This window comes from Pelophylax lessonae, assembly GCF_965119305.1.
Source record: "Pelophylax lessonae genome assembly, chromosome: 8".
NCBI classification, from domain to species: domain Eukaryota; kingdom Metazoa; phylum Chordata; class Amphibia; order Anura; family Ranidae; genus Pelophylax; species Pelophylax lessonae.
The window spans coordinates 33798124-33823217 of record NC_138775.1 but is presented as its reverse complement, the minus strand read 5'-3'; the positions used below and the strand labels follow the sequence as shown (position 1 = coordinate 33823217).

At 38.7% G+C, this 25094-nt stretch overlaps 1 protein-coding gene across 1 annotated transcript in view; it reads left to right on the top strand.

Annotated features, from left to right (window-relative positions):
* Window positions 1–25094, top strand: part of LOC309561275 (uncharacterized protein) — a 209080-nt gene that overhangs the window by 166220 nt on the left and 17766 nt on the right. Inside the window, exons 6-12 of the mRNA XM_082265090.1 lie at window positions 622–795; window positions 5705–5878; window positions 12827–13000; window positions 14407–14580; window positions 17433–17606; window positions 19433–19606; window positions 24174–24347. Of these exons, the coding sequence (XP_082121216.1) occupies window positions 622–795; window positions 5705–5878; window positions 12827–13000; window positions 14407–14580; window positions 17433–17606; window positions 19433–19606; window positions 24174–24347 (1218 nt within the window). The remainder of the gene's footprint in view (window positions 1–621; window positions 796–5704; window positions 5879–12826; window positions 13001–14406; window positions 14581–17432; window positions 17607–19432; window positions 19607–24173; window positions 24348–25094) is intronic.

Here is a 25094-nt window from a genome sequence, read left to right as displayed (position 1 = left end):
TACGCCAAGCAAGCAGTGGTTAGCTAGATGTAGAGGTCATTGTCTAAACAAGAGTCTGGGCAGGAGGAAATCAGCAGAATATTTAATAACCAGGTAAATGTTAGAGCTGGTGGCAATCAGTAGAGTACACCGAACCCAGGCGAGCGGTCAGGTCAAGTGGAAATCAATAGAATAGTCTGTATTAAGGCAAATGTTAGGCAAGGGCTCAATGAAGAGTAACAATCCAAGACAAGGCAAGGCACAGGTACAGGAGCCAAGAAGAGGAATGATATCACAGGCCCATGCTTGTAATACTACAGAGATGTATACTGAAAATGGTGAGCCCTGTGTCTTCCCATTCAGATATAACTCCCAATTGAATTTGGACTGTACCAAGGATTGACTACCCAATGGGCATATCTGGTTCACTATAAGAGCTATTTCTATACATAATTGGGTTACAGTCAACTAAGCCTAAATTTCCCAGCAGTTCAACATTATAATATCGTAATATCAGATTCCTCACATTATTCCTCTTTTCACTCCTCTTTGATACTTTTTTGTATCCATGATGTGTAAAGTGAATGCCTTTTCTATATTATTTATCTGTGCTAGCTAACTCTGCTATACTTTTTTCCACAGTGATCTCAGCTGTAGGTGGAAATGCAAATGGTCAGCCCTGTGTCTTCCCATTTAAGTATAAATCCAAGTGGTATCTGGACTGTACCAGTGTTGACGGCTCTAAAGGGCGTCTCTGGTGCGCTACAACAGCGAATTATGATGAGGACAATAAGTGGGGATACTGTACACGTAACTGTAAGTGTTGTGTTTGGCCTTGCTGATATTAGCTGTAGATTTAGCAAAACTCCATACGTATCTCTACATAAGCAGACCAATTGTGATGTATAGGCCTCAGAAGCAACAGATATTTTCTGGAGTTCTTTTCGAAGAAGATGTATATGTTGGACTGCATTAACTCCTTTAAATATCCCAGAACATTAAACATGTCTGCGAATATAACATTTTGCATTTGTTTCTCTTTTGAGAGATTTAAAGAAACAATTGAGTACTGTCCGTGATACTTTTTTTATTTGCGCTAACATACAATTTTTCAGGACAAGCTTTCGGGGTATGTCCCCTTCTTCAAGATCCAAGCAGTACTGCTTGGACCTTGAAGAAGGGGACATACCCCGAAAGCTTGTCCTGAAAAATTGTATGTTAGTGCAAATAAAAAAAGTATCACAGACATTACTCAATTGTCTCTGTCGCAAGTGCACTAATACGGCTACAATGACCTCAGGAGAGATTTAAAGCTATTCTCAATTATACTGCCACCTCCAATTTCTTTGTGTCACCTGACTAAAGATTGGTTATTAATAATAATAATCAATCAATAAGTAAGCATCCCAGAATCCATGTAGATGATCACACTACCAGAGTCAGTCTCCTCCTGGTATGAGAATGCAGGCAATACATCTGTAGGGATGCCAGGAATGTTCTTCACACAACACCAGACATGCAAATTGTCTGCCTCTTCTTCTCCTTTCCAAAGCATATCCTTTTGTTTAATGATATTGCCATTAGCCAATGCTATTTCTGCACAACTTTCTGGATTGCAATTCTTATTTTAAAACAAACTGCACTTCTTAGAATTATTTCCAGTTATCAAAAAAAAAACAGTTTCTTTTTTTTAATTTTGCAACTAAAGTGCATTTTAAAATATCATGTAGTTTAGAGGGTGTGAGCTGCGTTTGGGTGTAGCTGCTAACTGATCTTCATTTTCACACCAAATCCATCTGTTCATGCTTCCTCCTAAATTATCCCTCTTTTTGGCCTGATTTACAGTTCAGACCTTTAATAGGAAATTAATTTTTTTAACTGTGAAAAGTTTTATAGTACACTAAACATTCAAACATCAAACCTCTAAAGCAGGAATCTCCAAACTTGTCACTACGAGGGCCACATCACATATATTACAGATATTTAGAGGCCGCAAATAAAAAATACTCCTCCTTTATATCAGGGTCCCAATCACAGTCCCCCCCTTACATCAAAGTCCCCCTTACATCAGGGTCTCCATCAGAGACTACTCTTACATCAGGGTCCCCATCAGATCATTAGTGTCCCAATCAGAGTTCTCCTTACCTCTGTAATGCTAGTTTTACACCAGTGGCATTTCATTGAATCATTTTCGATTTTCTAATCTTTAATGGGGTCAAATCAACATTTTTTTGTGACCAAAGTGATAAAGTGATGAGAAAATGAAAACTTAGATAGCAAGGTTAACTTGCCACAAATTTGTGGCAGTGTTGAACTGTGAGTCTGTTAACTTGCTGCACATTTTCACTGGCAAGTTGAACGCTTGCTGAGCACTTGAAGCACTTGAAGTTCTAGTTGACACTTTTCCAATTTGTAGCAAATTTGCATGGCAAGTCTTTGGCAAGAGCAAAGTAGCAGTGGTGAGTCTACAGCAAGAGTTCTGTAAGTCTACAGCATGAAAATGCAGCCACAGTGAACCCTGTGGTGGGATGACTATTGCACTACATAACTGAACCAGAACTTGCAGCAGACGTGCAGAATGTTTGCAAAGAGAGTTGATCTTGAGTCATGCAATGTGGACTTTCTGCAATTGTGCAACAAACGTTTGAAACCTGGCAAGTCTAGCAATAGCTTAGCAAGTCATTTTAAATCTTGTAGCACAATTGCTTGCTATCTGGGAAGGAGCAGGATGGAATTTTTTTGAATGAACAAATTTTAATACTGAATGTGGTTTTCAGTTGGTAATCGAATTTTAAAAGCAAATTAAATTTTTCAGTATTTTCAAACAACATTGTGCTGAGAATTTTGATACAATTTTTTTATGAATGCTTGATTGAAAATCTACTGTTGTATGGCCAGCTTAGAGCTTAGAGCATGTTTGTGGCAGCAGAATGAAGGCCAGGAGGCAGAGCAGATCTGGAAAAAGTTCTGTAAATGCCAGGGCAAGCACATCATTGGTTGCTAGGATGTCCTGGATCCTAGAGATCAATGACAAAAATAATGGTGAGGAAGGGGAACCTGTGCTTTAGACTGCAGAAGGGAGGAGAGATAGCCTTGACTGACCTGAATCCTCTATCTGTGCAGATTGAGGATATACCAATGACCCTAGCAATGGTCCCTGAGGAAGTCACATGGTGTGACATAATGTGTAGGCAGGAGATGGGTGGTGTCATTGCATACAAGCAGGAAGTGACACACAGGGAACAGTAGTGCATATCACTTTACAAACCCCATATGGGACACTAATGATGCAAGTGCTATTCTGATGTGCACAATAAAATGATATCGTCATTTTAACCTTTTAATAAACGTCTTCTGGTTTTAAAGGAAAGCACTATGTATATTATTTGAATTTTTCACCAAGCTATCCCTGGTCTTGAGGGAGGAGGAGATAAAAAGGAAGAAAGGTGGAAATGCCAATTTGAAGGGGTAGGTTTGCTTTGGCCTCTATAATTTGCAGGTCCCACACCAAAAGCTGAAAGCACAACCTGGGAGAAGAGTGCACACAGGCTGGAGGAACAAGTGTGGTTACCATGGATCACTGTACTAATGGATTGAACTTTGAATTTCAAGGGCTTTCATTTTGTAGCATAATGGACTATACTTGTATTTAAAGGCACAGTTGTATTGGAGGAGGAAATACTACAAATAGAAGATTTATGATATAAGAGTGGCACATTGGAAGTAGATTATATGTCTTAGCACATAAACAGCAGATGATATTGATTTACTGAGTTAGTAGAAATAGATAGGGAGTGCCGTGATTCACATATATGTTTTTCACAGTACAGTCTTTTGAAGTGTAAGATGACAATAACTTGCCAGTACAAACTAACTGTGGGAATATGAAAGAAATGGGGAGGGTCTAGTTAAGACTAAACTAAATAGCACTAAATAGATGATGAGAGCAGAGGAAGATACCAAAATCACATAAGTAAACATGTTGCTGTGACCCAAAACCACCATTGGATGTAACCATGCTACAGAAAGAATGATAGCCTCATGCAGTTCAATAGTTATAAAAAAATACATGTAGGTGAGGCAGAACATAATGAGCTGGATTTACTAAAGGCAATCACTTTACAAAGCAAAATGGAAGGAGCCGCTAAGTAGAATGCTTGAAGTCCTTTTCCCAATAGTTGTTCCGCAGTCAAGAACACAGTCACCGTCACTTGTTGGCTCAATAAACTGTCCCGGTGTTTTCTTTTTGGTATTTTTATTTTTGAGTAGCTTGGATTGGGTTATGGAATTGAGTGAGATGCTCCAAAACTATGTATAAATAGGAGGACACGTCCTGAAGAACTATGAGTCTGTAGCAACTTGAGGAGATTGCTCTTGCTCTTGTGGAAAGTGCAAACAAAGTCCTTTCACTGGGAATTAAATAGACTGAGCTCTTTAGGACACTGGACATGTCCCTTTTACACACACGCAGCTGACTCTAACACACAAGGCGTGACCTCAGCCCATAGTCTCTAGGATCGCTCTCTCTTGTCTATACAAATGTCCTTCGAAAATTGGTTGCCTCCTTCCAATATCTATGCGACACTTTCTCCCTGTAATGTCAGACTAGATCCACATAAGACAGTCCCTCAGTCCCTCAGTCATATTTCTGCAGCTTCCAACAAAGCAGGCCTCAAGATAACCTACCCAAAGCCTCAGCAACTCACAGGCACATGGCAGGATGGCTTAAGGGCAAGAACAACCCCAACCCCCCCCCCCATTAGGTCATCTTTCCTATTAGTACCTGTAAAACACTCTAACTATATACCTTATCTATATTCTCTGGTTAACCTCTTACCTCTGTTCAATTTGCTCAGAAACCACAGGAAACACCACACACTTACAATAAAAGTCGGTATGATGTTCAGAGTTCCACTCCGATGGGTGGGTGCATCTATCCTTCAAATTACCTCCCCCTCTGTGCTCATCTTACCAGAATATAATTATAACCTATTGCAAACTATTGCTAAATATTGCTTACTTGCAGACATTGTATCAGTCTACACATTTGCAGTAAGCTAGGACATAAAAACACTTCCTTATTCCTAGACAAGTCATTTCCTCTACACACTGTTACACATAATCTCATGATCTTAAAGTGGTCTCCCACCCTAATCTTCATAAAGCATTTCTACATGTAATTTATCAATTTCTGCATAAAATCCATATTCAAAGAGATCAAACATCAATCATCACTACTCTCTGTTCCAGAGTATTTATACAGGTATCCAGCTGCCATCAGGGCAACTCTCCACAAGGATTGTCCAGGGCTGTATGAATATTTAGCTGCTGATTAGACTCTTCCTGCCCACTAATTTGCAGAGCTTTGTGGACTAATCAGGAGGAAGCAGTCTATCCTGCAACTACTGAAACATAAAACAGACCAAAAGAATCAACACAGCCACACAGGTTACAGTGAGCCAAAACTACATTTGCCTGACAACAAACTGCAGCTCCACTCGATACAGTGGGCCAAATTAATTTTTTTTTCTAATCCTAGCACCTATTTGGAAGGGGGCTACAGAAGCTTTACTACATTTAAATGTACTAAAAAAATGAGTGCAACTGCATTTGCAGAGTGCAAAGTCTATTTGCCTTTAGTAAATCCACCCTTTTATGTTTAAAGAGAAATACTTCTGTATATTTTTTCCCTTACTATGTAACTATTTTATACTTTTTTCTGCAGTGATCTATACTGAAGAAGGAAATGCTAATGGTGAGCCCTGTGTCTTCCCATTTACGTATAAGTCCAGGTGGTATTCAGACTGTACCAGTGATGCAAGTTCTGATGGACGTCTCTGGTGCTCTACAACAGGGGATTATGCTAAGGATGGCAAGTGGGGATACTGTAAACCAAACTGTAAGTGTTGTGTTTGGTCTTGCTGGTGATAATATGTTGTAAGCTTAGCAAAGTTCCATACTTATCTCTACATTAACAGAACAGTTGTGAATCGTGATATATAGACCCCATATTATCTATGGTTCTGCTTACGGGATAGCTATGTTTTCCACTATTAGCTCCTTTAAATATCCCTTAAAAATGTTTGTAAACATAACTTCACATTTTTTAATTTATCACCTGAAAGATGTTATTGTGTTCTCATGTATTCTTCCATATACAATTTCCCATAATAATACGCATCCCAGAATACCTGTAGATGGTCAGGAAGACAGTAAATCTGTAGGGATGTTGGGAACATTTTTCTTCACACAACACCAGAAATGCAAATTGTCTGCCTTGTTCCCATGCAAAGTTTAGGGGTTAGGCATCAGTAATGCAGAGTGCAGGGGTAAGTAGTATGTAACTCAGAGGTCAGTAATATATAGCATCGAGTTCAGAGGTTAAGGAATGGGCAAAGTTCAGAAACACAGAATTCCTAACTGATCCCCATTTGAAGGAACGGTCCCTATTTTCATGTTGTTTAACAACATGACAACCATTTATTCTTGCATGGGTATAGCATATCAAACATAATGGAAAGGCATGGACTGAAAGAACATGAACAGGTAACTTTTATAAGTACTGAATGGTCACTGAGCTACCTAGGGAAACAAACTGAAGGTCCACATATGTCGCCGAGGCCCAAGGACCAACTAGGAGAGCCCATGTTGCAGGTGCACTAGTTTGCATCAATGGGTAAAATGCGTACAGTTCCACAGGACGCCCCCAGCGGGGGTCGGGGTGGATAGTTAGTAAAAAAAGTGAAAAATGGGTTTTAGCAGTTTTTAGAGGTTCTAGCGGTGTAAGCCACAAGTCAGCAAAAAAAAAAAAAAGAGGGGGGGTGCCTAGGTCTGGGGACTAAGGACCTCCATAAAAAGAGGAAGACAGAGGGCTGCTATAAGCCCAGTGTTAGCAACAGAGAGAGAGAGAAAATAAGGAAATAGACTAAGGAGGAGAAGAATGGGAAGAAAGAAGGAGAAAAATAGGGGGGTGGGGGAAGAAGGAGAAGTCCTGCAGAGTGGGAGAGTTACAAGGTGATTATTATTAGAGATACAGGCTGTTTGGATGCAAGGTGGGGAGAGTGTAATCCCACCAGGGCAACCATATTTTAAGAAATTTAGAATGGGAATCATGTTAAGATGCTAGACATTTTTTCATTAATCATAAGGTCGGTCAGAATGCTCTTCACCACAGCAAATGAAACAGAGGGTTTCTTCCAAGCTCTGGCTATCGCCCCTTTAGCAGCTATGAAGTGGTAAGATGCCAGCTTTTATAATTAAAATAAATAAATCAGCGCTATGTTCAAAATGAATAAAATCTCATAAATATAGCATAAAAAGATGATAAAAAGATTATGAGATTTTATTCATTTTAAACATAGCGCCGATTTATTTATTTTAATTATTCATGTGAGTATGTGGTGACACTACAAACAAAATGGCATCTGTTCCCTTCTTCTTCATCATTACCACTTTTTGTGGCTTACTTTTTTATTTAAGACCTTTTCCAATTACCCCATTGGCATCGCATTGGCCTTTTTGCTTTACAAGACGCCAGCTTTTGTTTTTTACAGTCTGTACTTTCAATCCACATTCATCTGTCCGTCTTTCCTCCCTAATTTTCCCTCTTTTTGGCCTAAAGTATAAAAATATATTATTTAACTAATAAAAGTGCTATAGTACACTAAACATTGCATCAAGTCTCTGAAGTATTGTATTTGTTATTTTTAAAGGCCAGTATAAAGAAACAGTAAGAAAAAAAATATGTGTGGGTTTAACCAATCATTTTTTGCATATTAAAATGTAGGGCTGTAGTAATTTTGTCAAATTTCCTTTTGCATTTTTTTGATCTCTATAGCCAGTAGTAGGCTGTGATGAGGCTGACTGTACCTCAGCAAACTATGAAAACTATGATACTGAAATATAAATGGCAGCGGGAAAAAAACCCAGAGTACAACATGCGGTTCTTACAAGGGATAAGACACAGGGAGGGTTAGCAGCACCAGATATGGAAAGGTATTATAGGGCAGTGATCATTTCACGGATGACTGAATGGACAAAAGGGACAATAGGGAAAAGATGGGTTGAAGTTGAATGTGCACAGAATAATACACAATTAAACAAAACAATATGGATTCCACCAAAATGTAGAGAATCACAAGGAACACATGAACTGACAAGAGCTGTGTATAAAATCTGGAATAGGGTTAATAAACAGTTAAAATTGGAATATAATTCCCTGCTGTTTTCACTAAGAGACACAAAATATTTCCCACCGGGGAATGAGGAAAAATTTGGAAATTGGATAGGAAACACTCAATTAAAAGATATTGTTCATAAAAAGGATATTAGGACATTTCAAGAGTTAAATTTAAACAATAGCGATATTAAATTAGATGAATGGAGGTATCTCCAGTTGGCCCACTTTGTAAAATCTTTGCCGCAGCCGATAAGATCGGATACAGCATTAAATACTATTGAAAAATTATGTAACACAACCACTAGATTAAAACATGGAATATCACAAACATACAAGATGTTAACTAAGGGGTAATGCCTGGAGAGACCCCCATTCTTGGCAAAATGGGAGAAAGAGATTGGGTCACAACTGTCAAAAAAAGAACTGGATGTTGTGCTAAGGGCCACTAGTTGCTCTGTTACAGATGTTTGTATGATCAAACTAAATTATAAATGTTTGACAAGATGGTACATTGCACCTGTACTAGCACATGAGTACAAACCAGAAAAAAAAAACGGATAAATGTTGGAGGTAATGTGGAGGTATTGGGTCGATGTACCACATTTGGTGGGACTGCCCCAATATTAGGGAATATTGGATAAAGGTGCAACAAATCATCAGTGAGATTACAGAAATAGTCATTACTAATGACCCATGGGTTTGTTTATTCCATAAAACGACTCTTCCACTAAAACAATATAAAACAACCCTGGTTCCAATCTTATTAAATGCAGCAAAGGGGACAATCCCTAGAAACTGGTGTAAAATAGAAAGCACAAGTCTAAAAGAATGGTGTAGTAGAATTAACTATGTCTATAATATGGAGTATATTAGTAGTAAACAAGAGGAATATCCAATGCACATGATTGAAAAATGGGAAAAATGGGCGGAATTTAAAAAAACTAGTAAATATGCAGAAATTAATATTTAGTTGTTATTGTTGTAAAAGAAATGTAGGAATATCATAAGAGCTAAAGGTAATACCCCTATATACAGTGCCTTGCAAAAGTATTCGGCCCCCTTGAACTTTTCGACCTTTTGCCACATTTCAGGCTTCAAACATAAAGATATAAAACTGTAATTTTTTGTGAAGAATCAACAACAAGTGGGACACAATCATGAAGTGGAACGAAATGTATTGGATATTTCAAACTTTGTTAACAGATAAAAAACTGAAAAATTGGGCGTGCAAAATTATTCAGCCCCTTTACTTTCAGTGCAGCAAACTCTCTCCAGAAGTTCAGTGAGGGTCTCTGAATGATCCAATGTTGACCTAAATGACTAATGATGATAAATAGAATCCACCTGTGTGTAATCAAGTCTCCGTATAAATGCACCTGCACTGTGATAGTCTCAGAGGTCCGTTTAAAGCGCAGAGAGCATCATGAAGAACAAGGAACACACCAGGCAGGTCCGAGATACTGTTGTGGAGAAGTTTAAAGCCGGATTTGGATACAAAAAGATTTCCCAAGCTTTAAACATCCCAAGGAGCACCGTGCAAGCGATAATATTGAAATGGAAGGAGTATCAGTCCACTGCAAAATTAACGAAGACCTGCCCGTCCCTCTAAACTTTCAGCTCATACAAGGAGAAGACTAATCAGAGATGCAGCCAAGAGGCCCATGATCACTCTGGATGAACTGCGGAGATCTACAGCTGAGGTGGGAGACTCTGTCCATAGGACAACAATCAGTCGTATACTGCACAAATATGGCCTTTATGGAAGAGTGGCAAGAAGAAAGCCATTTCTTAAAGATATCCATAAAAAGTGTTGTTTAAAGTTTGCCACAAGCCACCTGGGAGACACACACTAAACATGTGGAAGAAGGTGCTCTGGTCAGATGAAACCAAAATCAAACTTTTTGGCAACAATGCAAAACGTTATGTTTGGCGTAAAAGCAACACAGCTCATCACCCTGAACACACCATCCCCACTGTCAAACATGGTGGTGGCAGCATCATGGTTTGGGCCTGCTTTTCTTCAGCAGGGACAGGGAAGATGGTTAAAATTGATGGGAAGATGGATGGAGCCAAATACAGGACCACTCTGGAAGAAAACCTGATGGAGTCTGCAAAAGACCTGAGACTGGGATGGAGATTTGTCTTCCAACAAGACAATGATCCAAAACATAAAGCAAAATCTACAATGGAATGGTTCACAAATAAACATATCCAGGTGTTAGAATGGCCAAGTCAAAGTCCAGACCTGAATCCAATCGAGAATCTGTGGAAAGAACTGAAAACTGCTGTTCACAAACGCTCTCCATCCAACCTCACTGAGCTCGAGCTTTTTTGCAAGGAGGAATGGGCAAAAATTTCAGTCTCTCAATGTGAAAAACTGATAGAGACATACCCCAAGCGACCTACAGCTGTAATCACAGCAAAAGGTGGCGCTACAAAGTATTAACTTAAGGGGGCTGAATAATTTTGCATGCCCAATTTTTCAGTTTTCTATTTGTTAAAAAAGTTTGAAATATCCAAAAAAGTTTGTTCCACTTCATGATTGTGTCCCACTTGTTGTTGATTCTTCACAAAAAATTACAGTTTTATATCTTTATGTTTGAAGCCTGAAATGTGGCAAAAGGTCGAAAAGTTCAAGGGGGGCGAATACTTTCGCAAGGCACTGTAGGAGGAGAATTACAGAGAAAGGAGTTTAGGTTAGAACTCTCAACCATTATTAAAAAAACCAAAAACAAAAAACATAACAAACTTAGAAAGAAGTAGAGGTGGATTAAAAAGGAGACGATAGGAGGAGGATGGGTTGGGTTGTCCTGTGAAGAAATTTGAATTTAAAAAGTTAAATAAAAAAAAAAACTGTACCTCAGCATGAGAGTTTTCTAAGCATAGAGTGTATTTTCTCTGTCACATAATTTTTGAGATCCAATATTCAAAAATCAATCAATCAATAAATAAATCAACAAAATAGGTATTGTGTAAAATCGAATACCAAATAATATAAAAAAAAAACACAATAACAAATCACCAAATATGAACAGAGATTCAAATAAGTTTTCTTGTGCAATATGTGAAGCCATAAATATACACTGGTACCAAAAAGCTTGCAACCTTCACCAGTGGGCGCACTAAGCTTCTTCTTAGATAGACCTGCGTATCAAAATGTCATGCTTAGCATGTCTCCTTAAAAGATAGGACAGGGCTAACTCCAAAGGCAGCTTCAGCTTACTTGATGCAGAGATTTCCCAACATGATGATGAACTCAAAAAGAGAAAATGAAACCATAGTGCTCTCTATAACATCCATAGCTGTATTATGAAGAAAAAAAGTTAAACTCACATGTGTTTTTGAAAACCAATCAGGCTCATCTGATGACTGCAGGAAAACATTTCTCAAGGGCTGGTGCAGTGCAAGCTCTCACCACTCCCAGAGCTGCACTGTGTGATCATGTCAAGGCAGTCCTACATAGCACCTCCCAGAGGCACAATCACTTTGTTTTGCCTAACTAGTTTTGTCATTGACATCTTCAGGGGCGTGCACTACGTGATTCCTCTAGGCAGTCCTAGGCAGCAACTCCCACATGCACAATCTCCTTGTTCTGCATAATTTGTTGATGTATTATATTTATGTGGTACACGTTGTTATGTGTTATTGTAATTGGTCATATAGAGTTGGTGCACTGGATAAGATTCATTTATTTGAATTTGATTTAAAAGAAGAAAAGTTAGTTGTTGTTTTGCTTTTTTACTTTTAATAAGTTTTATGAAAGTTTAATAGGATACATAGCATAACCTGTACAAATATAGAAAAGTAACCAGCATGGAGAATTCTAGAGTGCATCCATAAGTCATTAGAGACAATAAAGGTGATAACAAATAAAGAGTAGTAAGTATGTCAAATGTTGGTTTTCTAAAGCTGAATTCAAGGCACCAAAACATTTATTTAAAGTGCTGTATTGCTCATTTTGTTCAGCTTGTTGGGGCTCAACTGTTATGGTGGAGTGCTCTGGTTAGTGTCCCTCTAAGAAATTAATACGCCTACCAAATCAAATGGCCCTATATTGCCATATAGCAAATAGGTAAAATAAGCATATGAATAAAACGATATCCCATGCAGAGTGTTCAAAATCCAAAAATAGGGGTGAGGTGATCCAGAAAGGTGTATTAGGTCCCATAACACAAATAAAATGTAGCTCATATACTCTTACCAGAACATGTGGACCTGTATAGCCATATAGCAAAAACAGGTCAAACTAAGCATAGTAAACCAGGGATTCCTCTGAAGTGTTCTTTATACAGGATGTATATGGGCTTCTCTCAGGAAGATGTAGGAATATTGAGTTCCTCACCAACAGCCCTCATATTATTCCGGCATTGATCGCTGCTTGTAAAGATCAGCCGCTCTGCTCACACAACTTGCCGTTGGGCTCCTTAATAGACTCTGAAGACAAACCAGGAAGTCCAGCAAGGGTTTTAGCAAGGCTTTTACATTTATGTTGGATCACTTATTCTTTTTTCTTTATAAAAGGTCTGATGATTAGTATGAGATACCTTACATTATTACTCGTTTTGCTCTACCTGGATAACATTTCGTATCCATTATGTTTATAGAAAAGGTTTTCTGCACATTGTTTTTCCTCACTAGGTAACTCTGTTATAATTTTTTATTCCACAGTTAGCTATGCTGTAGGTGGAAACGCTAACGGTCAGCCCTGTGTCTTCCCATTTAAATATAAGTCCTACTGGTATCAAGATTGTACTGGTTATGGTAGCTCCGGTGGACGTCTCTGGTGTGCTACAACATCGGATTATGATACAGATGGCAAGTGGGGATACTGTACACGTAATTGTAAGTGTTGTGTTTGGTCTTGCTGATGATATGCTTTTGGTTTTGCGATACTCCATACTTATCTATACATTAATGGAAGAGTTGTGATGTATAGGCTCCAGAAGCTTACAGATATCATCTGTGTTTCTATTTAAGGGATAGGTATCTGATTGTCAGCATTAGATCCCATCTTTTCCTTTCTTACTTCCTCTTGTCCAGCTTTCACATTCTTAGAGAATTACCGAAAATGGCATAGCCCCAACAATTCTGATCTTTGTACTTATAGACACAGCAGTACTGTTCAAGATCTTTTCATCTTTGCTCTTCCAAGTGGCAGTATGCGTGGCTTTCTTGGCTGCAGCTCTTTTTAGGTTAAAAACTGATCCAAGGAGGCAGAAGCTTTCTACCATTCCACTAGTTTATACACCTCTAAAGTGATCTGTTTTCCTTGTCATAATAACATTAGTAATAATTATATTTTTATATGAGGTTCTCGAGTTATTTTACATTTTCAGCTTATGTGTGTTAATTCATTAGCATATTCGAGATTGTTGAAAACCTCTTCCTTCAGTACCCATAGCTGAAAACTAAGCATTGCAAAGAAAATCTTGCTTATCAGCATTCCATTGGCTGTCATAAGAAATCTAATGGATTCTCTCAGTTTAAAAGATTGCAAGAGGACTTTCCTCTAGATCTGCAAACACATCCACTATTCTTTAGATATAGATCATGTGCAAGAGATGTAAACCCTTAGTCGGTTTCATTAATGTACAGAATATTGAATGCAATGGCTAACTACCTATTTTGCACATTTCATTATAAATTACTGCACATAAAAAATAATGTTGGTATTTAAAATTACACAAGCCAATAAGTACCGCATTAGCCTTGGAAAACAATAACTGTTCATGTAATTTAAAAATAATTATTTGTAATATATATAAATCCACAGTTTCCATTAAAGTAATGTTAAACCCTTCAACAAAAAAGTAATGAATAAATGCAGCTGCATACCTAGTGTCAACATTGCTTCCTTTTCCTGTTTTGTTCAGTCTTTATAACATTACCAGCCTATGAAAGGCTTTGTTGTTCCTTTATTGAGTTTCCACCTATAGGGTGTCACCTTTTTCTTCAGTGCCTCCCTGGTGATACCCTCTAACTGTTGTGTTGTGTGTTGGATGAAGTGCAGAAGGGGTCTCCCATGCAAAGTAGCAAATGCCGTCTTTCCAAAATTTGGTTCTGTAAGCTTTTTACGCAGGCATATGCATTTAGAGTGACAAAAGCAGGGGCACATCGGAAGAAAATGCATTGGATTTAAAAGAAAAAGTTGTTGGTTTGCTTTTTAAATCTCATCTCCAGGTACAAAAACTTTTCCCTAAATAATAAAAGTTAACTGTGGGTAACACTGTTATACATTTTTTCCACAGTCATCTCAGCTGTAGAAGGAAAGGCTAGTGGTGAGCCATGTGCCTTCCCATTTAGGTATAAGTCCAAGTGGTATATGGACTGTACTGGTGATGGAACCTCTGATGGGCGTCTTTGGTGTGCTACAACAGCAGATTATGATACGAATGGGACATGGGGATACTGTTCATGTAAATGTAAGTGTTATGTTTGGTCTTGCTGATGATATGCTGTTGGTTTAGCAAAGCTCTATACTTATTTTTTCATAATCAGAACAGTTGTGATGCATAGGCCACAGAAGCTTACAGATATTATCTGGGGTCCTGCCAATGATGTTTTGTAGACCACTTTCTGGATTAAAATTTTCCTGGTAACGTGGCTGCTATGATTTAAAATGACAGTGGTTGCATGATAAGAATCCTCTCCCACCAGCCTCTGATTGTTAACAGAGACAGGAAGCTGTCATTGACAGCTGGGTCAGTGTACTATGAGCACATAACAACGGTGTACCATGGAAGCATAGGTTGGGCATTAGGGCCCACTCACCCTGCTGCCACACATACAGGTGCATCTAAAAACTTTAGAATATCATCAAAAAGTTAATTTATTTCAGCAATTCAATTCAAAAATTGAAACTCATATATTTTATTTAGATGTGTTATACACAGAATGATATATTTCAAGCATTTCTTTCTTTTAATTTTAAAGATTATGGCTTAGAGCTAGTGAAAACCCAATATTCAGTATCTCAGAAAATTAGAATATTACATAGGACCAATTTAAAAAAAAAGGAATTTTAATACAGAAACGTTGGTATACCGAAAGGTATATCCATGTACAGTATAGTATGCACTCAATACTTGGTCGGGGCTCCTTTTGTATGAATTACTGCATGAATGCAGTGTTGCATGGAGGTGATCAGCCTGTGCCACTACTGAGGTGTTATGGAAGCCCAGGTTGCTTTGATAGTGACCTTCAGCTCATCTGCATTGTTGGGTCTGGTGTCTCTCATCTTCCTCTTGACAATACCCCACAGATTCTCTATGGGGTTTAGGTCACTGAGTTTGCTGGCCAATCAAGCACAGTGATACCATGATTTTTAAACCAGGTATTGGTACTTTTGGCAGTGTGGGCAGATGGAAATTCCTTCTGGATAATGAAATCAGCATCTCCATAAAGCTGGTCAGCAGCGGAAAGCATAAAGTGCTGTAGAATTTTCTGGTAGAGGGCTGTGTTGACTTTTGATTTGACAAAACACAGTGGACCAACACAAGCAGATGACGTAGCTCTCCAAGTCATCACGGACTGTGGACATTTTTGCATTTCATTTGGAAATCAAGGTCCCATAATCTGTAGGAAGAGTGGAGAGGCACAGAATCTAAGTTGCATGTGGTCCAGTGTGAAGTTTCCACAGTCAGTGATGATTTGGGGAACCATGTCATCTGCTGGTGTTGGTCCACTGTGTTTTATCAAGTTCAAAGTCAGCGCAGCTTCATGGAGATGCTGATTTTTTCCGGCAGGAATTGCCACCTGCCCACACTACCAAAAGTACCAATACCTGGTTTAATGATCATGGTATCACTGTGCTTGATTAGCCAGCAAACACGCCTGATTCTCCAATGAGAATCTGTGGGGTATTGTCAAGAGGAAGATGAGAAACACCAGACCCAACAATGCAAATGAGCTGAAGGCCACTATCAAAGCAACCTGGGCTTCCACAACACCTCAGCAGTGGCACAGGCTGTTTGCCTCCATGCCCCACCGCATTTATGCAGTAATTTGTGCAAAAGGAGCCCCGACTAAGTGCATACTATACTGTACATGGACATACTTTTCAGTAAGCCAACATTTCTGTATTTAAAATCCTTTTTTTTATTGGTCTTATGTAATATTCTAATTTTCTGAAATACTGAATTTTTGGTTTTCACTCTCTGTAAGCCATAATCATCAACATTAAAAGAAAGAAATGTTTGAAATATATCACTCTGTGTATAACACATCTATATAAAATATGAGTTTCCCTTTTTTAACCGAATTACTGAAATAAGTTAACTTTTTGATGATATTCTACTTTTATGAGAAGCACCTGCATGTGTTGGCCCATTAGCAAGAGGTTAAGCAAGCAGTGTGTTTTTAAAATGTGAAAGGCATCCAAAGCACCAAAAGAAACTCCTAAGACATATAATGAGAATTTCAAAACTCCATGATCTCTGGGCTCCAGTGCTTTAAGGCCACAGATTTAGCTACAAACACACTGACTTTAAATACTTTTATTGCAAATTCAGCAGGTGAAAATAAAGGAATACAATCCTAAAAAATAAAATGAATGCAGCCACCACATCTAAGGACTGGTAACCTGCAAAATATTGCATTTCTGATAGGAATTAAGATACACAGTAAGAGTTTTATGTGGGCACGTGCATTTTAAGTGACAAAAGGTAAGGCACTTAGAAGGATGGGTAAATGGCCCAAATGATCAAATTGAGACAACCTGGCCTCTACCTCCCTCTCATAGCAACATAATATTTATTATTATGCAGAATAAAAGTTTGTAATTTGAGGTCATAGCCTCTTTTTTTTCATCTTTTACCTTATCAGCTCTAGCTCTCTGGGAGTTAGTTAGTTGGATGTCTGTCCTTGTGGCGAAAACAAGTTTTAACCAATGTTATCAATATAATAGTTTTGGGTGCTCACAGTCCTTGACAATTTATGTTAGTTTATTAAAGATGGTGGCTAATAAATATGTGGTTTAGTTTAGTCCAATAAAGTTATGACGTTGCCCTTCTATTGCAAATTGTCTTGTGTTTTTTATTTAGGCAGGGCTCAAAATGTTATATAACTGGGTTACAATCAACTAAGTCTATAGTTCTCAGCAGTCATGATGCTTCTACACTATAAAAGGTCTGATGGATAATATGGAATTCCTCACATTATTACTCTTTTTTTAGTCTTCCTTGATAAATCTTTGTATACATTAGGTTTATAGAGAAGCACCTTCTGTATATTATTTTCCTTTACAATGTAACTTTGTTATACTTTTTTTTCACAGCGATCTACACTGTAGGTGGAAACGCTAACAATCTGCCCTGTGTCTTTCCATTTACATATAAGTCCAAGTCCTATTCTGACTGTACCAGTGATGGAAGTTCTGATGGACATCTCTGGTGCTCTACAACAGCAGATTATGATACGGATCAGACGTGGGGATACTGTTCATGTAAATGTAAGTGTTGTGTTTGGTCTTGCTGATGATATGCTGTGGGTTTAGCAAAGATCCATACTCATCTTTTAAGCAGAACAGTTGTGATGTATAGGCCCCAGAAGCGTACAGATGTTATCCGTGGTTATTTTTAAAGAATAGGTATATGTTACCAGCATTATATCCTATAAAATATCACAGAACATAAAACATGTCTGTAAATATAACTTTTCACATCTTTTGATTTGATGGTTTTCTCAGTTATTTTGTTATCTGAATTTCATTTTATTGCCTGATTAAAGGGTAATCATTTCAATAAGTAAGAATCTCAGAATTCCTGTAGATGATCATACTCCCAGACCCCAGTCTCCTCCTGGTATGAGAATGCAGCCAGTAGATCAACTTTTAGTTTTGAAGTTGGTCTTTTTTTTTTTTTTAATTTCTTTGAGTCTTTTCTAGTTATCATAAACACAAAACAGTTACCTATTTAGTCTTGTAACTAAGGCACATTTTTAAATATGATATAATTTAAACTTTAGAGAATGTGGGCTATGTTTAGGTACTTACAGTCTATGTCCATTTATGCTGGTTTAGTAAATATGTGGGTCATTAAATGAGCTGTTTTAACCCAATAAATCTGTGACTTTGCCTTTTCAATGCAAATTGTCTTGTGTATGTAGCCAGGTGTTGGCATAAAGACCCTTTAAGGAAAGTTTAAATAAACTGTACCAAACCATTTGTGGGACAACAAGTCTCAGCATGTCCACTTGCTGTAATCCAATTAACTTTCTTATGCTCTTCTTTAATTTATTACTACTGGATACTAAGGAGGAGAAACTGTTGAGAGGAGAACTATGGGAGGTGTAGTTCCATTATGCATTAGTGGAATCGCTCCTCACTAAAAGGAAACTAGAGTTCCCAGATGTCTGAGCTACCTGGGAGGAGGAGATGGGAAGTGTCCTTATGAACTAGAGAGGTTCGGGCATTTGGCACCTGGCTGGAAAAAAAAGCAGATGTCTAGGACAAGAGTGCTGAGTACTTGCCTAACAGCATGGCTTATTCAGAGTCCCAGCAACACAGAGTGGGTCCACTTGTCTACACTCTGCATCTCCAGCATCATAGAGTGGGTTCGCCGGTGATTTCCCTGCATCTCTAGTAGTACAAATCGAGTTCACCAAAGCTCAACACATCAATCCATGAGGGCCCCTTCACCACAAGTACCTACAGCTGAGGCGCAGGAATCTGGTGAGGGAGTTGTCAATCCATTGTATGCATTGTACCGCAGAAACTGTGACTTTACCCTCCAGCTCTCTGGGTATCACGCAACGTATTTAGTCTACTGCCTTAAAGTAGTTGTAAAGGCAGAAGGTTTCTGAGTGTAGCAGCCTCCCCAGCACCCCCTAATACTTACATGAACCCCATCACTTTTTTTTTTTTTTTGTTTTTTTTTTGCGGATTGGGTTATTTTGCTCACGTTTGATTCGTTTGACATCTATATATTGAATAGGGGTGTGTCAGCATGGTCAAGGTGGTAAAACAAGTAACTTGGGTTGTGCACTAGACTAGTCTCAGAGGGCTTATTCATTCAGCGGCTCCATCTGTGGTGCGTCACATGTTATATTTGGGCAGGCTTCACATTTCTATATGCAAATGGGTTATGGTCATCTAAGCCTGTAGTTCTCATTAGTCATGTTTCTTCTACACTATAAAATGTCTAAAGGTTAATATGGGATTCCTCACATAATCTTTTTACCCTTCCTTGATAAATGTATGCATTCGTTATATTTATGAAGGACTTCTGTATATTGTTTCCCTTGCTAGGTAACTCTGTTATACTTTTTTTTCCACAGTGATCTATGCTGTAGGTGGAAATGCTCATGGTGAGCCCTGTGTCTTCCCATTTACACATAAGTCCAAGTCGTATTCAGACTGTACCGGTGATGACGCCTCTGAAGGTCGTCTCTGGTGTGCTACAACAGCGGATTATCATAAGGATCAGAAGTGGGGATACTGTACAAGTAATTGTAAGTGTTGTGTTTGGCTTTGCTGATAATATGCTCATCATCATCACTGCAGCCTAGGCGGTTGAATAGAAGTCGATCTGTCGATCAGCAGGCACACCCACTACAGGTGGAGACAAAACCAGTCACTCTGCACAAGATGATAGAGAAGCACTGACTGGACTTTATTACGAAAGCTCCTGCATAGAGTAAACGTTTCTTACTGGATTACTGCACAGATCTGGATGCACAAAGCACACCAAGATTCCTGTAAGAATACATATGCCACTTTTATTCAGACAATTCTTCCTTATTTCAGAGTTCAGATTTAAGATTTTTGATTTTTTTTTTTGCACATGGCATAACAAAACGTAACCTAAAGCAACCAGTTTCAACTTATAGTTTAGAACAGCCAGAACAATGAAAGGTGATTACTATGTGTACCAGGATGGGTAACTGGACGAATGATGAGTTAGACACTAACTGGCTTCTTCTTCTCTCTCATATCAACTAGACATGTGCAATTCGATATGTTACTAATTAAAATTCAGACAACATTTTTGTTATTCGGACATTTGAATGTATCCAAATCTCTAAATCACAATAGTTATAAAATTCAATGAATTTGAAATAAAGGATAACGAAACAACTAATTAATTCACAATAATGTGTTTAATTTGGATGACATAATGCGTTAGCTTTGGCATTTTGTTATAGTTTGAAGCAACCAAAATATTGTAACAACATAACTAATGACCTGAATTGATCCAGATCTATTTTGTTTTTATGTTGCATTAACATTTTTCATTATTATAAAAATACGCTACATGTGACATGGAAACAAACTGCAATAAATACAGATTCCTACTTATTCTGTTTGGGTTTGATGGAGGTGGATCCTTCAGAATCCCTGAATAATAACATAATACATTTTTCGGAAATACATTTTGTTTCATTAGTTATATTAAGATTCAGAGATTCTGATGGATCCACCTCCAACCTAAATAGAGTGCATAAGTAAGCTCTAAAATAACAAATTAACATGTTAAAATGAATATAGCCAATCTCTCAAAATAACTTCAGAAGTACCAATATATTTGGAACTATGAATATACCAAACAAATCTGAAAATACAAAATTTTTTAAAATAAATCACAATCAGTACAAACAAATCAAAAGTGAACTGGACCTACAATTATATTTTTTCCAGTGTGAGCTACAAGAGCGGACCTTGTCAGTAGGTTGTTAGGGATGGGCCGAACACCCCCCTGTTTGGATCGCACCAGAACATCTCGAACAGGAAAAAAGTTTTAGTGAACATGCAAACTCTACTAAAGTCTGTGGGACACAAACATGTAAAATCAAAAGTCCTCATTTCAAAGGTCTATATGCAAGTTATTGCCATAAAAAGTGTATAGGGACCCGAGGACTGACCTGGGAGACATGTATCAATGCAAAAAACATTTTTTAAAACAATCATTTTTAAAGTAGCCATTATTTTAGTGATGCTTAAAGTGAAACAATAAAAATGAAAAATTCCTTTGAATATCGTGCCTGGGGGTCCCCTTAATGTGCCTGTAAAGTGGCACATCTGTACGATATATGGAGCCTGCTGCAGCAATACTGACATTTCTAAAGGAAAAAATGTAATTTAAACTTGCTCGCAGCTGTAATGTATTTTGCCGGCTCCCAGCAATACAAATAAAACAAAAATTAAATAACTGCCAAAATGAAAAAAAAAAAATGTTGTGGGGGTCTCCCCAAAATCCATACCAGACTCTCATCTAAGCATGCAGCCTGGCAGGTCAGGAAAGAGGGGGATACGAGAGTGCCCCCACTTTCTGAACCATACCAGGCCACATGCCCTTAACATGGGGGGGTGGGTGTTTTAGGGTGGGGGGCTCTGCCCCCCCACTCCAAAGCACCTTGTCCCTATGTTATTGGGGACAAGGGCCTCCTCCCGACAACCCTGGGCTGTGGTTGTTGGGGTCTGCGGGGGGGGGGGCTTATCGGAATCTGGAAGCCCCATTTAATAAGGGGCCCCCCAGATCCTGTTCCCCCCCCATGTAAATGGGTATTGGGTACATCGTACCCAATACCCATTCACCAAAAAAGTGTAAAAAAGTAAAAACCACAGGAAAGTGTTTTTGACAAGTCCTTTATTAAAAAGAGAAAAGAAAAAAAAATAGTGTCCCTCGATGTAAATCCATCATCAATCACGACGTCTGACGATCCGAAAAAAAAAACTTTTTTTCCAAAAAACGCCTCGCCTCCCTAGAGGCTACACGCTGTATGCCCACTCTTCGGTTTTGACAGTTCTTTTATAGTCAAGGGGTGGGGCCACCCGCTTATGTTACCCATTGGTACTGCCCTTCTGATGTCATGTGTAGCCAGGCGGGGCCCCTTGCCTATAAAAGAAATGTCAAAGCCGAAGAGCAGGCATACGGCGGGTAGCCTCTTAGGCTGCATGCTTGGATAAGGGTCTAGTATAGATTTTGGGGGGGGGTGGACACCACGCCTCTTTTTGTTTTTTTTTGGCATGGAGTTCCCTTAAAAAATATCAGACCCAAAGGGTCTGTAATAAGGTTCCCCTTGACCACTTAATTACAAGGTACTTTCACCCCCTTCCTGCCCAGACCAATTTTCAGCTTTCAGTGCTCATTGGCATCTATGGGAAATCTTGGTCAGCTTGACATGGGACCGGTCTTTAAAGAGGTTGTAAACTCATTCAAAATTTTTTTTTTCCAACCTAAAAGAGAAACACATAATGAGCTAGTATGCATCGCATACTAGCTCATTATGAAATACTTACCTTAGAACGAGCCCCCGCCGTGCCATCCGCTTACCTGTATGACAGGCGACATGTTCAGTCGCCCATCTTCCGGAATCGCAGCATCCGGCCATCTGATTGGCCGGACCCGCAATTACGTCACTCCCGCGCATGCGCGCGGGAGCCGACGGTCACGGCACGGGGCTCTGAAGGAACGGCACCAGCGGCCGTTCCTTCAGAGCGCATGCGCCAGTGATGTCACAGGCTGCAATTTAAGGTAAATATCTACTAAACGGTACATGTTAAAGAGATATTTACAGTACCTATAGGTAAGCCTTATCATAGGCTTACCTATAGGTAAAAGTTGCAGAGGAGGGTTTACTTCCTCTTTAACATTGGCATCTATGGGAAATCTTGGTCAGCTTGACATGGCACTGCTCCCAAACCATAATTGAGAGGGACACCAAACTTGGGGAGCACCAAGAGGGGACCCAGTACGACAACATATCCATACATTTAAAAAGTGGGGTATGCCTGTACACTACACTGACTGCACTAAAATGCCTGAACACACTATCCACTGACTACCTGCCTAATCTCCATTGTCACACACACTATATATGGCTGATGTGTAAGCAGCAGCCTTATATAGTGTGGGGCATGGATTAGCCCCTGAGCCATGCTTTGCCAAAGACACTCATGGCTCTGACAGTACATTGTGCTGCTGTGATTGGCCAAAGCATACAGGTCAGGTGCATGCTTTGGCCAATCATCAGCAATCAATGCACTGCAAGAGTGCAGTATGGGGCGCTCATCGGCGGGCGAACTTCCCGCCGAGCGCCTCATTTGTTTGTGTGTTCAGCGAACTCGCGAACAGCTGATGTTTGTTGACTCAAACACATAGCCCATCATTACAGCTTGTTTGGGTGCTATTGTACCCCTGAAATGCATTGGATAAATTTTGGATTGTACCCCTGACTTTTAATAGAATAACGTTGTAATTGGGCCTCTTAGCATTGGTGTAGCATTTCAATTCTCATTACATTACACTACAAGCCAAAGAGGGTGTGAAGATCCTTTAGGGTGTAGAAGCCAGGAACAAGATTTAAATCATCATCAATACCTTAAAAAAACAATACCAGCAAGATAACCCTGCTTATTCAGCACTATCTTTCCCCTTTCCTCAACTGTTCTGTAAACCACAAACATCCCTAGTATATTTATGCAATAAAGATGACTAGAGGAAGACCTATTTTTAGTCCTAATCAAGAAAGCAACCTGGGTAGAAATCCATAGATATAGTGGAGAAGTGAGTGTAGCCACCCTAAGGCAGGAAGTGTATTACTGGCAGAATCACCAGGTGAAAATAAAGGAAAAAAAGCCTGAAAATAAATGCAGCTTCTCCATCTAAGGACTGGTAACCTACTAAATAATACAATTTTAATTTGGGTTAAGATATGCTGTAAGATTTTTATGGAGAGATATGCATTTTGAATGACAAAAGGCGAGGCACATCAGAAAAAATGCATTGGAAATTAAAGAAAATCAGTTTTGTTTTTTTTTGCCATGATTTCTTTTTTTCAAAGAGTCATAATAAAATGTAACCCAAAGCACTCGATTATTCAGTATGTATAGTTCTCAGTTTTCTTGTTTCTTTTACACTAGAAAAAGTCTGATGGTTTATATGGGATTCCTCCCATTATTACTCTTTATACTCTTCCTTGATACATTTTTGTATCCATTGTGTTTATAGAAAATGACTTGTATACATATTGTTTCCTCTTGCTAGATAACTCTGTTACACTTTTTTTCCCCCCACAGTGATCTATGCTGTAGGTGGAACAGCTAGTGGTCAGCCCTGTGTCTTCCCATTTAAGTATAAGTCCAAGTGGTATTCGGACTGTACCAGTGATGACAGCTCGGAAGGGCGTCTCTGGTGTGCTACAACAGACGATTATGAAAAAGACGAGAAGTGGGGATACTGTACACGTAATTGTAAGTCTTGTGTTTGGTCTTGCTGATGATATGTTGTTGATTTAGCGAAGCTCCGTACTTATTTCTGCCTTAACAGAAGAGTTGTGATTTATAGGCCCAAGAACCTTACATATATTAAGGGATAGGTATACAGTATGCTTGCCAAAATTAGATCCTTTCTTTTCCTCTTTTGCTTCTTCATTGTCCAGTTTTCACATTCTTAGAGAATGACAGAAAATACCATAGCCCCAACAATTCTAATCTTTGTACTTCTAGACACATCAGTACTGTTGAAGATCTTTTCATTCTTGCTCTTCCAAGTAGCAATATGTGTGATTTTCTTGGCTGCTGGATCTTTTTTTTTTTTTGTTAAAAATTGATCTAAGGAGGCAAAAACTGTCTACTATTCCACCAGTCGCTGCATCCCTAAGGTACCTGTCTTCCTTGTCGTCATAACATTCTTTTTCCTTATGAGGTTCTTGTGGCTTCCTACATTTTCAGAGTATGTGTGTAGAATCATTAGCATATCCAAGCTTGTTAAAGATTTCTTCTTTCATTACCCAGACAGAAAATAACTGGCTGGTTGATAACTAAATATTGGGAAGGAATTCTTGCTTATTCGTTTTCCATTGGCTGTCATGAGAAATCTGATGGTTTCTGATGGTTTAAAAGATTGCAAAAGGCCTTCCCTCTAAATATGAAAATATATCCTCTATTCTTTGGTTTAGTTCATCTGCAAGATGTAAATGCTTGGTCAGTTTTATTTAT